Source organism: Gorilla gorilla, chromosome 9 (genome assembly GCF_029281585.2).
Source record: "Gorilla gorilla gorilla isolate KB3781 chromosome 9, NHGRI_mGorGor1-v2.1_pri, whole genome shotgun sequence".
Taxonomy (NCBI): Eukaryota; Metazoa; Chordata; class Mammalia; order Primates; family Hominidae; genus Gorilla; species Gorilla gorilla.
Window position 1 is genome coordinate 103,825,923 of NC_073233.2, and position 13,684 is coordinate 103,839,606.

Below are 13,684 nucleotides of genomic sequence, written 5' to 3' on the forward strand. Positions count from 1 at the left end.
TTCCTAACGTCACCTCAATGATTCAGAATGTCCATGCTGAAACCTAGGAAGTTAAATGTTCACCAAGTTCACAGTTGACTGAAATACATAGGTGGTCCTCAGCCAAAGTTGAAAAACACTAATTGGTTGATCTCTAATCCCTCTAAGAGTATGAAAAGATGATATAATTCATTTCAGCACCAAGCTTTTAGGAATTCAGAATCTAGCACAGTGTGTAAGGCACAGTAGATGTTAAACAATTATTTACAGAAAGAAAGGAAGGGAAAGAGGAGGGGGAAAAAAAGAAAGAATAGAGAAATAGGGGGAAGGAAGGCGGCTAACTAACTGGTCATATTTTTGGCTAAGAAACATACAAAACAGTAGTAAAATTACACTTGAATAACATACACAACACACATCAATAGCTGGAAAGCAAAGACCTTAGTATCTATAACATTTTGCATATAACATGAATTCTTGTCATCCTCTTCTCAAGTCAAACTGCAAAGTGCTAAGGAGGAAAAGGAAGAAAACAGAACATGGATGCCAAAAGAATTCTAATGGAAAATAACTGGATGACTAAAACTTAGTGACTGCTTTCCCCAAGTAGAAGAGAACACAGAATTTTAAGGACAGGGACTTGGAAATGGAACTGAAGTTTGAAACTACTTGTTACTCATACGTGCAAATTTCATTTGGGATAATATATAATCCAGAAATACTGTTGGCAATATTAACTTTTGTCCATTTTTATATCTGCATTTTCCCATTCACTTACATTATAATTTTTGAGATGTTTTATCTTCACTTCTGATGATCTTCAAATGTCAATGGCTCTTAACACATTAACTGTAAATAAACACAAAGGAACTTAGGGGAATTCAGAACTTTAAGGAACCCTAAAATATTCTAAATCATTGTGCAAAGCCTGCAGGGCAGGGAGTGGTGGGGAGGAGGCTTTGGCAATTACTTGCTTCATACTTTATATGATCTTCAAAATGTAAAACTGTTCTTTTGAATGAAATGATACTACCGATACTACCCTCTTAATCATCAGGTAATGAATGAAATGATACTATCCTCTTAATCATCGGGCAAAGAAAAAAAAACATCCTATTTTCTGTCAGAAGGCAAAAAAAATTCAAAGGTAAAGAAAATTCTCTCCAAATACAAACTCTCACTTGGTGAATGTATACTGTATCTTTATCCTTCTCCAGCAAAATAGCAGGTCAAGGAAACTCATGTCCTTATCACTACCACCCAATCAACCTGCCCTGGGACTGCCCTCTAACTACAAAGCTTTGGTCTGCACCTGGGGCACTAGATCTTCAGGCATGTGTGTTCTTTAGAGCACACAGACCCTGAAGTCAAATGGACTTGAATTCACATGTCAAGGTACCCTCTCTAATCTTCCGTTTTCTTCTCTGTAAAATGGAAACATTAACACTCTCTACTTTATACAGTTATGAGGATTATATGAGAAAATGCATAGAAGAAATGTAGCACCATGCCCAGCATAGTAAGCATGCAATAAATGTGCTATTTATATTATCGTTGTGTTTAAAATATTAACATTATTATTACTATAACTGTCTACCACTAGGAAAGCAAGGCTTGTCTTCAGTGTTGCTATTTTGAGGCAATGCCTTTGGTTATGATAAAAGAATGTTGTTATCTAATATTGGTAACAGAGAACATCTGTACTATACAAAATTTTATTTTTGAACTTTGCTGGGCTTCTTGGCTCAGCTCAAGAATATTAAGGCTTGTAATCACCAGCCCATCATCAGCCAGTTATTTTCCCTTTTGCTAATGCATAACCTCCAGACAAGGCCTCTTCCCTACCTCAGCAACTGCTCATTTGCTGCTATCAGTAAAAGCAATTCTGCCGAGAAGAGAAATGGATATGTTTCTGACTTAATGTCTATTAAATCCTCAGAGCCTGATGAATAAATGTTTTATCAATCCAAAGGAGACTTATATACATATGCTCTTCTATTCACGTCCAAATTATAAACTCCTTATGTTTGAAATTATATGCTTAAAATATTAATATTTAAGTTAGGTGACAAAAGAATATATAAGACACAGATGTCTCCGGATTTTTAATAAAATGTTTAGGTCAAAGATATAAAAACAAACTGAATATTGGCAAAAGCATTCATAAATTAAAATGGTCAGCTTTATTTATTTCCCTTATGGAAACCACATCCTTACAACTGAAATGAGAGAAAATACCTAAGTAGAACCTGATGCAACATTCTAGAAGAGGATAAAATACATGGATACATGGCTTGGAAATGGATGTCAAATTGGAAGTAAGCAGAGTAGGCCATCAACTTCATTACCACTACTACTTTACTGTGCAATTCCTTGAGCTCTTCAAGTGAAATATAATATAGCACGGCAATCCATTCTTCCTTTGATTTCTATTTCCCCATCACTTAATGATCTTGTCAATATTAAATGTACCACTTTCATTTTATGGTTCCAGATTAGGATTATAAAAATCTGACCCAAGACAAGACACAAAAAAATAGAAAGCTAAACTCAAGAGTTCAGAGTGCTCCAAGATACAATTCTCTTTTTTGGTCTGCAACAATGTATTACCTCCTCTCTTTCAGTGTGTTTTCTATTTTGGTCATTGCATTTGCAACTCTAAGGGTGTCTCTGGCATAAGTGAAATATTGCAGACTTTAGGTGGAAAATGTCTTTCTTTTAAATGATTCATCTGTACCCAAGGGGAAAAGCTGCTATGACTCCAATACCCATTCTCTCCTATTCCTCAGTGACAGAACCTCCAAATTTAGCTCAGCACAAAGGCCTCACAGATGAGACTGCCTATCCCAGCCTCTTGTTTACCTACATATGGCCACGGGACCATCCATGTTCTAGCCAACTGGATGTAAGTTAAAAAAAACGACATGTGACTGCCAAAAAAGTATCCTTCAAAGAGATAGAGTATGCTCCTCTTCTTCCCTTCCTCCTGAAGATATAATAGCTAGAGTTCCAACAATAATTTTGGTTCATGAGGTAACCCTGGAATGTAAGACAATCTGGGTCCTTGATACTTCAGATCCACCATATGAGATCTGTATTGACTATCTCCAGGCTTTCATGTGGAAAAAAATTTAGCATCTCCTATATTAAGCCACTGTCAGTTTGTATTTTGTTATGTGCTGCTAAACCTAAAGTAGAACTTAAAAAAAAAGAATTTCCCAAATAACAGTGTTTAAATTTTTAATTAAAATATATTTTACAGGTAATTTTTAATATATTTAATACACAGCATTTGCTCTTATTTACTCTAGACTAAAAATATTTAAAGAGCCCAAGAGTTATTCACACAAAGTAAGAGTCTTTGAAAGAATAAATATTCACCAGTGATTATGGCCATAGGTCCTATGTACTTGGGGAAGGGAAGAATTATGAAGCTTGCTTATTAACAGTTTGTATTAATGACAACATTGGTACCTATATAGAAACATATTAGGAGGGACAGGCACAATTAGCTTTGCGTAATAAAGCTACAGGAAAGGGAACTGAAGTTATTATTTTCAAGAAGGCAGCTTCCCTAGTCCTTTTTATTTTAATAATCTAGTACCAACCTTATCTTTTTATACAGTTCCATTTTTAATTTGACTTCCTGTGGAAAGCAGGTTTTTAAAATCACTCCCTATCCTTGACTATCACCTCTAATAGTGTTTAATTATTATCTACCGATTTAACTAAATCAAACAGTAGACACAAAGATAACAAGTACTTTACATATTCAAAACCACCTTCCTTACAAAGGAAAAATATTCCACACTAAAATCTGGAGAATTTCCATTACTCAAATCCTGAATCGCACGCAATCTTTGGCTCTGATGATTTTGAATACAATAGCATTAACTTGGCAGCTTTCCAAAATAAACTTACTGCTTTCTGGTCATCTGTATCCAGGTTATCTCCTTCCCCTGGGCATAATCCAAACTTTACAGGTTCAGGTGATGGCCTCCTGGAATTACTTGTTCATAATACAGTTGACCCTTGAACAACACAGGAGTTGGGGTGCTGACCTTCAACGCAGTTGAAAATCTGCATATAATTTTGACTCCCCAAACTACTCCCCAGACTTAACTATTAATAGACTACTGTTGACTGGAAGCTTTACGGATAACATAAACAGCCCATCAAAACATATTTCAGGCTGCACGCCAATATACTGAACTCTAACAATGAAAAAAAATGTTATTAAGACAATCACAAGGAAAAGAAAATACATTTACTACCCATTAAGTGGAAGTGGGTCATCATAAAGTTTGTTATCCTCATCATGTTGCACATGCTGAGGAGGAAGAGGAGGGGTTGGTCTTGCTGTGTCAGGGGTGGCAGAAGCAGAAGAAAATCCACATAAAAGTGAATCTGAACAGTTCACACCCATGTGGTTCGAGGGTCAACTGTACTTTTTTAAAAAATGCTTGTTTCCACTAATCTTTCTCACTAAGAATCTATTTTTAAGAAAAAGCCTAAAACGCATAGTCTTGTTTTATGTCACTCATGGCTGAGAAAGAAAAATGCCTTAGGAAATTTCCTAGAAATCAAATCTAATAAATTGACAAGAGATGACTTTTACCTTTTACTACTTTAGTCAACATTTTTACAAAAATGCTCTCAAGTAATAGTTTTACAGTACTTCTAACATAGACCTTAACTTAGTTTTAGCTAATGTTGATTGCATTACAAAAGGCACCAATTAGCAAAAGATCCAAGGCAGTGGTTCTCAAACTTCAGCATCCATCGGGATCACCTGGAAAGCTTGCTAAAACACCAACAGCTGGGCTCCACCCCTAAAATTTTAATTCAGTTAGGTCCAAGGTAGGGCCCAAGAATTTGCATTTTTAACAAATCCCAAAGAGATACTGATGCTACTGGCCTGGAGACCAAACTTTGAGAACTACTGGTCTACACTAACAGGAAATTATTGATAATAGCATAAAAAGGAAAAATACAGATATATACGGGACCCAGTCTCAGGTTCACTATCAACTTGCATTCTTTAAATATGTCCTTTCTGAAAAGCTACATAATTACTATTTCAGACCAATATTGTTTATTATCTAAGAGAACTTAGATCTTTGAGGGTTTTTAAGTAATGAAATCCAAATAAGTAATTTTTAGTCTAATATGTTCAATGTTTGATGCAAGGTACTACTAATAATGCCAAGGTTGTAGGTTCAATCTGGTAGCTTTACTCTGTTTTACAGCTATAATTTCTACCTCTAATCTTGCCAGCTGTCTCAGCAGATATGCCAAGAGTGACAAAGGGAATGGGTAAAAATGTGTGATTGTACACAAATCCATCACCACTACTAGAAAAACAACATAAAAGCATATTTCCTACCAACATATCACTTTTTTTTCTTGAGACGGTGTCTCACTGTCTTGCCCAGGCCAGAATACAGTGGCACCATCACAACCCACTGCAGCCTCAACGTTCCCAGGCTCAGGTGATCCTCTCACACCAGCCTCCCAAGTATCTGGGACTACAGGCATGCACTACCATGCCCAGCTAACTTTTTATTTTTTGCAGAGACAGTGTTCTGCTATGTGACCCTGGCTGGTCTGGAATTCCTGGACTCAAGCGATCCCAAACTGTTCGGCCTCCTAAACTGCTAGGATTACAGGCGTTAGCTACTGCACCTGGTCTCCAACACGTCACTCTTAAGTGACCTTGAGGCTAAAACTAAAGATGAGACCTTGCAACAAAATGTGTTTTAGAAATCTAGGAAACTCCTCTACTTCTTCAGGCTACAAGTATAATCAAAATCCATGGAAACAGAAATCTAGGAATTCCTGTTTTCAAATGATGATAATTTTAAGGCAGGCATGCAATTTATAAATGCAATTAGTTGAGAACTACTTTGAGTATGTGTACCCCCCCTTTGATTTTTTTAATGGAAGTTAAATGTAAATATAAGATGCTCATCGATGCTAATGAAATTATATACTAGAAATTGATAAAACCAAATAATCTGGGATAAACAAGTATGGTACCAAGAATAACTAAAGCCTGAGGTTATATGAAGGATGACAAGAACACACATTAATTAAAACGACTAACAACACAAGTTAGAGCAAAAGGGGCAAAAGTAATCAAGAGTAGCAGATGGATAAATAGGTAGTTGAAGAGGACATAATAACCTCATTGTGTATAGGACTGGGCACAGAACAGTAAAATCAGCTCAAGATGTCCAGTCTCCCATAAAAATAACTTCAGCTTAGACCTGAAATTGCAAGTGTTCAGGCCAAATTCAACAGAAGGAATCCTTTTTAAGCCTTTGAATGGGAACAACAAACAAGACCAGTGGTGAACATTCCGTCAACATTCTTTTATTTAGATGTTCACTGAGCACCTATTCGGCACTAGATATCTTACCATTTGATTATGCACAATACAAACTAATCAAAGAAACCCACTAAAGCAGTGCATTTTATAATAGTGTATAAACTGAAAAATGGAAAACCAGACTAAGATGGCAGATTATTACCAATATAATGTCAAATTCTGCTGTGTAACTCATTACAGTTCTGAGACTCAAGCCTACTCTTATATAACATCTGACCTACAGTATTATTTTACCTATATCCTATAAAGTCATACTTATATCAAGAATCAGAGCACACCCAACGAGAGTAAAATTACAGAATATAACTAGATTATCAGGATGCTAAAGTGAAGTTTTCCACAACTCCCTCTCTCTTTCTGTGGGGATAGATATACATGAAGAATGGCCAACAGCAAGATATACAAGAGTTGCTGAACAGTTTACTGAAGTATGGCAATATTAAGCAGGACTCACCAAAGACAACTATTGTTTTTTTTGTTTTTGTTTGAGACGGAGTCTCACTCTATTGCCCACTCTGGAGTGCAGTGGCGCGTTCTTGGCTCACTGCAACCTCGGCCTCCCAGGTTCAAGTAATTCTGGTACCTCAGCCTCCCAAGTAGTTAAGGTTACAGGTGCGTGCCACCACGCCCAGCTGACAATTACTTTTTTTTTTTTTTTTTAAAGATGCAGGATGACATAACTATAGCTGGTTAGGAAACTACTACCTGGATATCATATGAAGAATGAAATTGACCTTTTGTGGGCAAAAGCATCAGATCTATGATGACCTAGAAGGCATAACTGGAGATAAGAGAACTCTGAAATGACTACAGATACTTAGTAAGACTCATCACATGTTTATTGTGAACTACAGATTGCACAACAGCCTGTCATCCAACTTCAATGGAGTATGTCATTTTCATTTTTTAAAATATTTTTACTTATTTTAAAAAGTCTTTCTTTTTTAGAGATGGGGTCTCACTATGTTGCCCAGGCTGGTCTCAAACCCCTGGGCTCAAGTGATCCTCCCACCCTGGCCTCCCAAGTGCTGAGATTACAGGCATGAGCCATGGCACTCGGCCAAGTATGTCATTTTCAAAAAACAATGGGCAACCACATGGATTAGTGTATCATCCTTCCTACTTCCCAAAAGGGCTTCAGACATCTAATCAATACATTTAAACATAACACATAATATTTAACTTGAGTTCATGTAATAATAAAAGTACTTAAAGAAATTAGAGATGAGTATATTACCACCTTCAGATACAAATTTGACTAAAGTTTTACTAAGCTAAAGAGAAAGACGCAGTTATATAGTTACCACTTACTAACAAACAAGGAGCATACATAATTTTTTCTATAAATAATTTTCTTTGTAGCTAAACTCAGCAGAAATTTATGTTAATGCATGTGTGAAAAACATTCTGTGACACATTTAACAATATTAACTATTATTCTGCCAGAGATATCAAAACAAATTCCAAAGGCAGTTTCCCAATTAGGCCTCTGTATAAAAACAGAAAGCATAAAAATAAACTGCAATTTAAGGGCATCATTTCTGCAAAAACTGAGATAATATAGGCCAAACAGCAATAATTTTGCTTTGTCAAAGGCTAATGAAACAAAAGAAATAACTTAAACAATCTAGATAGACACTTAACATAGCTATGAGACCAAAGCAGTCCACACTGGCAATGTATTAGAGTCACCTGCGATGAAGTGTTAGCCTAGATTGTTTAAAATTAAGCTTTCTAACTAGTGTCTATAATGTATCTATTACATACTGTTGATTAAGGAGAGTGCCACAAACAGGTATGATGATTAATGAAATAAAAGATACATAGAATTTAGCAGGGAAACTTCCATACAGTAGACATTAAGTAAATGTTACTTTTCTACCTTCCAGAGGAGAGTAATGAAAGCTGGCATTCTCTTATGGAAAATAGGAATCATACTTATATTTTTGTCCAGAGAGGATTAGGCTAATCTACTATATCACAGTTCTCTCGAGGAGTACTTAATTTTCTCAAATTTGTCAGTAACATAATTTTTTATAAAGAAGTTCATATACATATATAATCTTTATACTTGCTGGGCTTTCTGTTTTAGGAAATAAATATGTTCAAGTGGCACCGTTAGGTATATCAGTTTGTAATAATAAAGGACACTTATTTCGTGTAATTGCAAAAATCCAAAACAAAGGTTATTTGCAAAGGAATTATCTTTAAAATTAGTATCAATGCATTCATCTTAGTATTGTCATTAAAATTTTAAAAATGACAATGTTAGAGTTCCAAGGGACCTTACAGATTTTCTAGATCAAGTTTCTTATTTTAAAAGATCAGAAAACTGTAGACTAGAAAGTCTAAATGAAAAGACCAAAGAGCTAGCTCAGCCAGAGACTTCAGCATGGGAGCTTCCTAACTTCCAGTACTTCCTTCTTTCTAACATACTATGCTGCTTCATGTGGTTCTAACTTCTCTGCCTTGGATGAGAGTACTGGTTGCCTCTTATGCTATTCTGAGGCATAGTTGTCATTTGTAACTTTCCCATAAAATTAGAATTTTCCAACCTGTTTTCTGAATGAATTATACAACTGAACATGTTAATCCTCAGCTTTCCAAATTTCAAAGCAATAAATACAGAATTCAAAAAATACTTGATTCAAACGTGCAACATATATAATCAAACTGCAAAGAAAAATCCTCCTCTCCTGGATAATTCAGGCTACAAATTCGAAAAAGAAAAAAAAACAATTTAGTGAGCACCTATCACATGCTGAGACTATGTTAAGTGCTGGAGATATGAAGATGATTAAGATTGCCCTCAAGTATAATAGCTTATAACCTGGTAGAAAAGGCACTTTAAGCCAACAATTATAGTGTGCTTATTAAAGACTCTGAAAAACGACTGTGCAGAGAGCTATGAGTGCATATGGCAATGTAGAATGACGGGATGAGACAGTGGTTCCCCAGTGAGGTACTGAACATCAACAGGAAAAAAGGCAATAACTACCCATATTTAGCAGAATCCAAAATGAATTATAATAGAGCCACTTCAACTGATTGGAGGAGAAAATGAAAATTGTGTGTTTTCACACAGCAGTTATCGAATCACTCTCTAATAACAATTAGACTATTATTCAGTGGAAAAGAACCAGATTTCATCGTGGCTGCATAAAAAGCAAATATAGGTCTTATATTATTTTTTAAAAATTTTTTAAATCATTATTTTAAAATCAAAGAAAAAGACTGCATCCAAAACGCGTCTAGTTAATATTCATAAAAGCTCTCTGCAAAGCTGCATAAAGTCCTCCTCAAAATTCCAGGATAAAATTCCCATCTGTTACAAGAGAAATGACAACGTGGAGAACCAGTAGCCCAAGAAGGAAGAAAACTACCACTCATTTTGTTTTCTTAAACCTATCACTGGGGATAAAAACCACTCAGATTCCTTGATACTGACTTTCAGCTGGAAGATTTAGAAAAGCGAAGCACAGGAGACATTTTTATTTACATATTTAAGCAAAAAGGGAGGCGAGAAGAAAATCAGAGTGTGGAGAAAAGCATGAAAGAAATTAAGAAGGTGAAGCCATGAAAAGAGAGAAAAGGGCTGGGCAAGAACCCAAAAACCAAAGACATAAGAAGGGGTGGAGGAAGAAAGATTGACTTTAGGATGGTTTTGGAAAAAGTGACAGAGAAAGACAGGAAATGTGGGGAAAAGAATCGGGGCGGGGGGAACTGTCTTAAAAAAGGTTTGAGAGGAAATGAAAGACAGGAGAAAGTAATTAACTGGGACCACCTCCATCGGGGAGAAAACGAGATCGGAATATGAAAGGTGGAGGAATCGATAAAGAAGCAGAGAGTTTTAACCTCCTTTTCCTCAGCCTCCACGCCCCAGGGAGGGAGGCAGAAGTGGTTCCCAAGTCCCGGGGAAGGAATTCCGGCGTAGCCTTCAGAAACCAGAATCCGCGAATTGGGGCAACAATCCAGCGGGTCCCCGGCCCCTCTCCATCCCCTTCGGACGCTGGGCGGGGCCCTGGGCGTTCTGGTTACCTGGACAAGGAGTCCACGCTGGGCGGCCGAGCCGCCGCCGGCTGGGAGCCAAGACTCTCGCAGCTCGAGCTCTTCTCCATTGCGCGGCAGGGGCAGCAGAGGGAAAGACTGAAGCAGTCTTCGCGGCTACAGGGCGGGAGAAGCGGCGGGCGGAGTGCTACGGACCGGGGCCGCAGTCAGGCCAGCGCCGGCCCGGGAGGGAGACCGGAAGCGGCCATGTTCCCCCAGAGTGCACCGCGCCTGTAGGCTGCTGGGCAGCGGGAAGACCCCACTGCGCAGCTCAGACGCTGGCACCGACTCTCCGTGGTGGCTGTGTCCGGCCGCGCGACCTCTGGTCTTGGGGAAAGGGAGGTGGCGGCTCCCAGGGTGAGGGGGTCTGGTGAAGCGGGAGGGATGAAGGACCAGACCCTTATGGAAGGAGGAGAAATCCTAGGTGTAAGAGGAATGAGGGAACACTAAACATGAGGGTCTCAGGAAGGAGATAAGGACCTGAGGCCAGGAGGATGATTTAGACAGGAATGTGGGGGTCAAGGAAAACAAGAGGACCGGATAATGAGAGAAAAGTGAGAAAGAGGTATGGGAGAGGGATTGGGGAGGATCTGATATACATGCAAACTGATATACATGCAAAAAGAATTATATACTACTGGATGCGGTGGTATTGGATTACCCAAGTAGAAGACAAACTTTTACCGATTTTTCCCTGCCCTTTCAAATTCCCGTGCCTAGCAGGAAGGGAGTGTGGAGGAATAGAACTGTGATAAGAGAACAGGAACTGGGTAAAGGGGAAATGCTTCTGCTAGGATTTTTCTGTTAGGATACAGGAAGGCCATAAGGACACCATAAAGGGATTTTTCTGATTGAGATTGAATCCCAATCATCTCATGTATGGGGTGTAAAATTATGCAAAGATTATGCAAAAATTATGCAAAAAATCAGACGATCCTTAAAAGAAAAAACTTCCTTGCTAGGATAAATTGAATTATATTGATATAAACTAGATTTAATTTATAATGTACAACTGATGTCTTTTAAAAAACCTTATAGTTGCAGTGCAGTATTAACTTGCAAGTACATTCCCAAGAAGAACAACCTAGCTTAGTTATGTTCAGTGTAAGGTAGAGTAGTTACTGATGAGTATGTGTTTAAGCACAAAAGGCTTAGCCTTTTTTGAGTTTGGCAAGGACAGACAGCGACCGATTGTTTTTATTTCCATAATTTTTAAGATACCTTAACTGGACTCTGTAGGCAAAGGGAGTAGGTAGTCAAAAACATTTTTTAACAAGCTTAAATATCTATCATGACTCATAGAAGAATTTCCTTATTTCTTCACCATCTCTACCTGCCTTCCAAAATGCTGACTCACTGTCAGCTACTTTGACTTAAATTTCGTTAGTGAAGACTGATGAACCCTTGAGTGGGAGACCCATGTACTTTCTTCCACCCAGTTCATTCGTAGCACTTTGTTAATAGAACCCTCGAAACCTTCTGCCTGATGTAACAATATGTGTATGGTTGTATCTAGTGATTAATAAAGAACAGTGTAGTAAAAGTGTAGAGACTTTGGAACCAGACAAACCTGCATCGGAATCCCGGTTCTGTCTCTACACTTGCTCTGTGCTGTGGTTAAGTTGTTTCACATCTCTAAAATGGGAATAAAAATATCTACGTAATAGGTTGTTTTTCTCTGTGCAGAGTCGGTTGCACAGTACGGTCTCACTAAGTAGATTTATTATTACTTGTTTTTCCACTGAACTTACTGCTTGACTTCTAACCTGACTGGTAAAATGGTAACTTCCCAGAGTGAAAACACAAGCAAAGAATATCAGCTGAAAATTAATTAGTGAACTCTAATTAATTAATGAACTCTAAGAAAATGAAAAAACATGGTTAACTTGGGACCTCACCAAAAGTTATTAATTTTTCAATTTATAATCTGGGCTGTTTTTTCTCAAAATATCTGCAAGAAGGAACAGTGTTTTGTTTTTAATTTTCAAACCATCACCAACCAATACTTTTTTAAAATATAAGAAAAATTAATCACAGTTGGTTCCATATCCTCAGATTCAACCAACCACAGATTGAAAAATTTGTAAAAATTGTAAAAAACAAAATAATACAAATAGAAGACAATACAGTGTAACAACTATTTACATAACATTTACCTTGTATTAGATATTGTAAGTAATCTAGAGTTGATTTAAAGTATACAGGAGGGTATGCATAGGTTATATGTAGATACTAATGCCATTTTATTTAAGGGACTTGAGCATCTTCAGATTTTACTATCCTTGGGGGTCCTGAAACCAATAACCTGCAGATACTAAGGGATAACTGCACTAGGAAAATTAAAGAAAAAGGTATGCAAAATACAAGGCCAAATTGTTTATTAGATTTAACAGATATTACTCCTTGAAAGTTTCGTGAAAGTTCCTAAACACTTATTCTCAATATTGCGTTTATCTCATCATAGACTGACAACAGTTCATGTATGGGTACTACACCAAAAAACCATTGAGATCTCATAAATTAATAAAGTTGCAGAATACAAAATCCACATCCAAAATTAGTTTGCATTTCTATGCATCTATAATGGCCAAAAAAGAAATCAAGAAGGCAATCCCATTTACAAAAACTGCAAAACAAAAACAAACAAACAAAAACCAGGAATAAGTTTAACCAAGGAAATGAAAGACCTCTACAAGAAAAACTATAAGACTCTGATGAAGGAAATTGAAGAATATGCAAATAAATGGAAAGACATTTCATGCTCATGGAACAGAACAATTAACATTGTTAAAATAACCATACTACCCAAAGCAATCTACAAATTCAATGTCTATCAAAATATCAGTGTCATTTTTCACAAAAAAAAGAAGAAAAATTCTAAAATTCACGTGAAACTAAAAAAGAGCCTGAATAGCCAAAGCAATCCTGAGCAAAAAGAACAAAGCTAGAGGCACCAGACTATCTGACTTCAAAATATAAATAAATATAAGGCTATACCAACAGCAGCGTATTGGTATAAAAACAAACACACATACCAAAGGAACATAAGAGAGAATCCAGAAATAAACACATGCATTTACGGCCAACCGATTTTGGACAGACATCAAGAAAACACACTGGGGAAAGGACAATCTCTTCAATAAATGGTGCTAGAAATATTGGATGTCCATATTCAGAAGAATAAAACTGGACCCCTGTATCTTACCACATACACAAATCAACTTAAGATGGATTAAAGACTAAAATGTAACACCCAAAGCTGTAAAA

General features: G+C 37.0%; 1 protein-coding gene across 4 annotated transcripts in view; it reads right to left on the bottom strand.

The window, feature by feature from the left end:
• Positions 1–10,894, bottom strand: part of MTMR2 (myotubularin related protein 2) — a 90,626-nt gene extending 79,732 nt beyond the window's left edge. For 2 of the 4 annotated variants that reach the window (XM_055356116.2, XM_063693473.1), the window contains exon 1: positions 758–834. Coding sequence is in view for 1 of the 4 variants with exons in the window: in XM_019036880.4 (XP_018892425.1) it covers positions 10,409–10,488 (80 nt within the window). In the remaining 3 variants the exon portion in view is untranslated. Of the gene's footprint in view, positions 1–757; positions 835–10,225; positions 10,389–10,408 lie in introns of those variants that run through there. The other 2 variants (XM_019036880.4, XM_019036884.4) reach the window with 2 other exon arrangements.
• Positions 10,895–13,684: the final 2,790 nt, after the last annotated feature.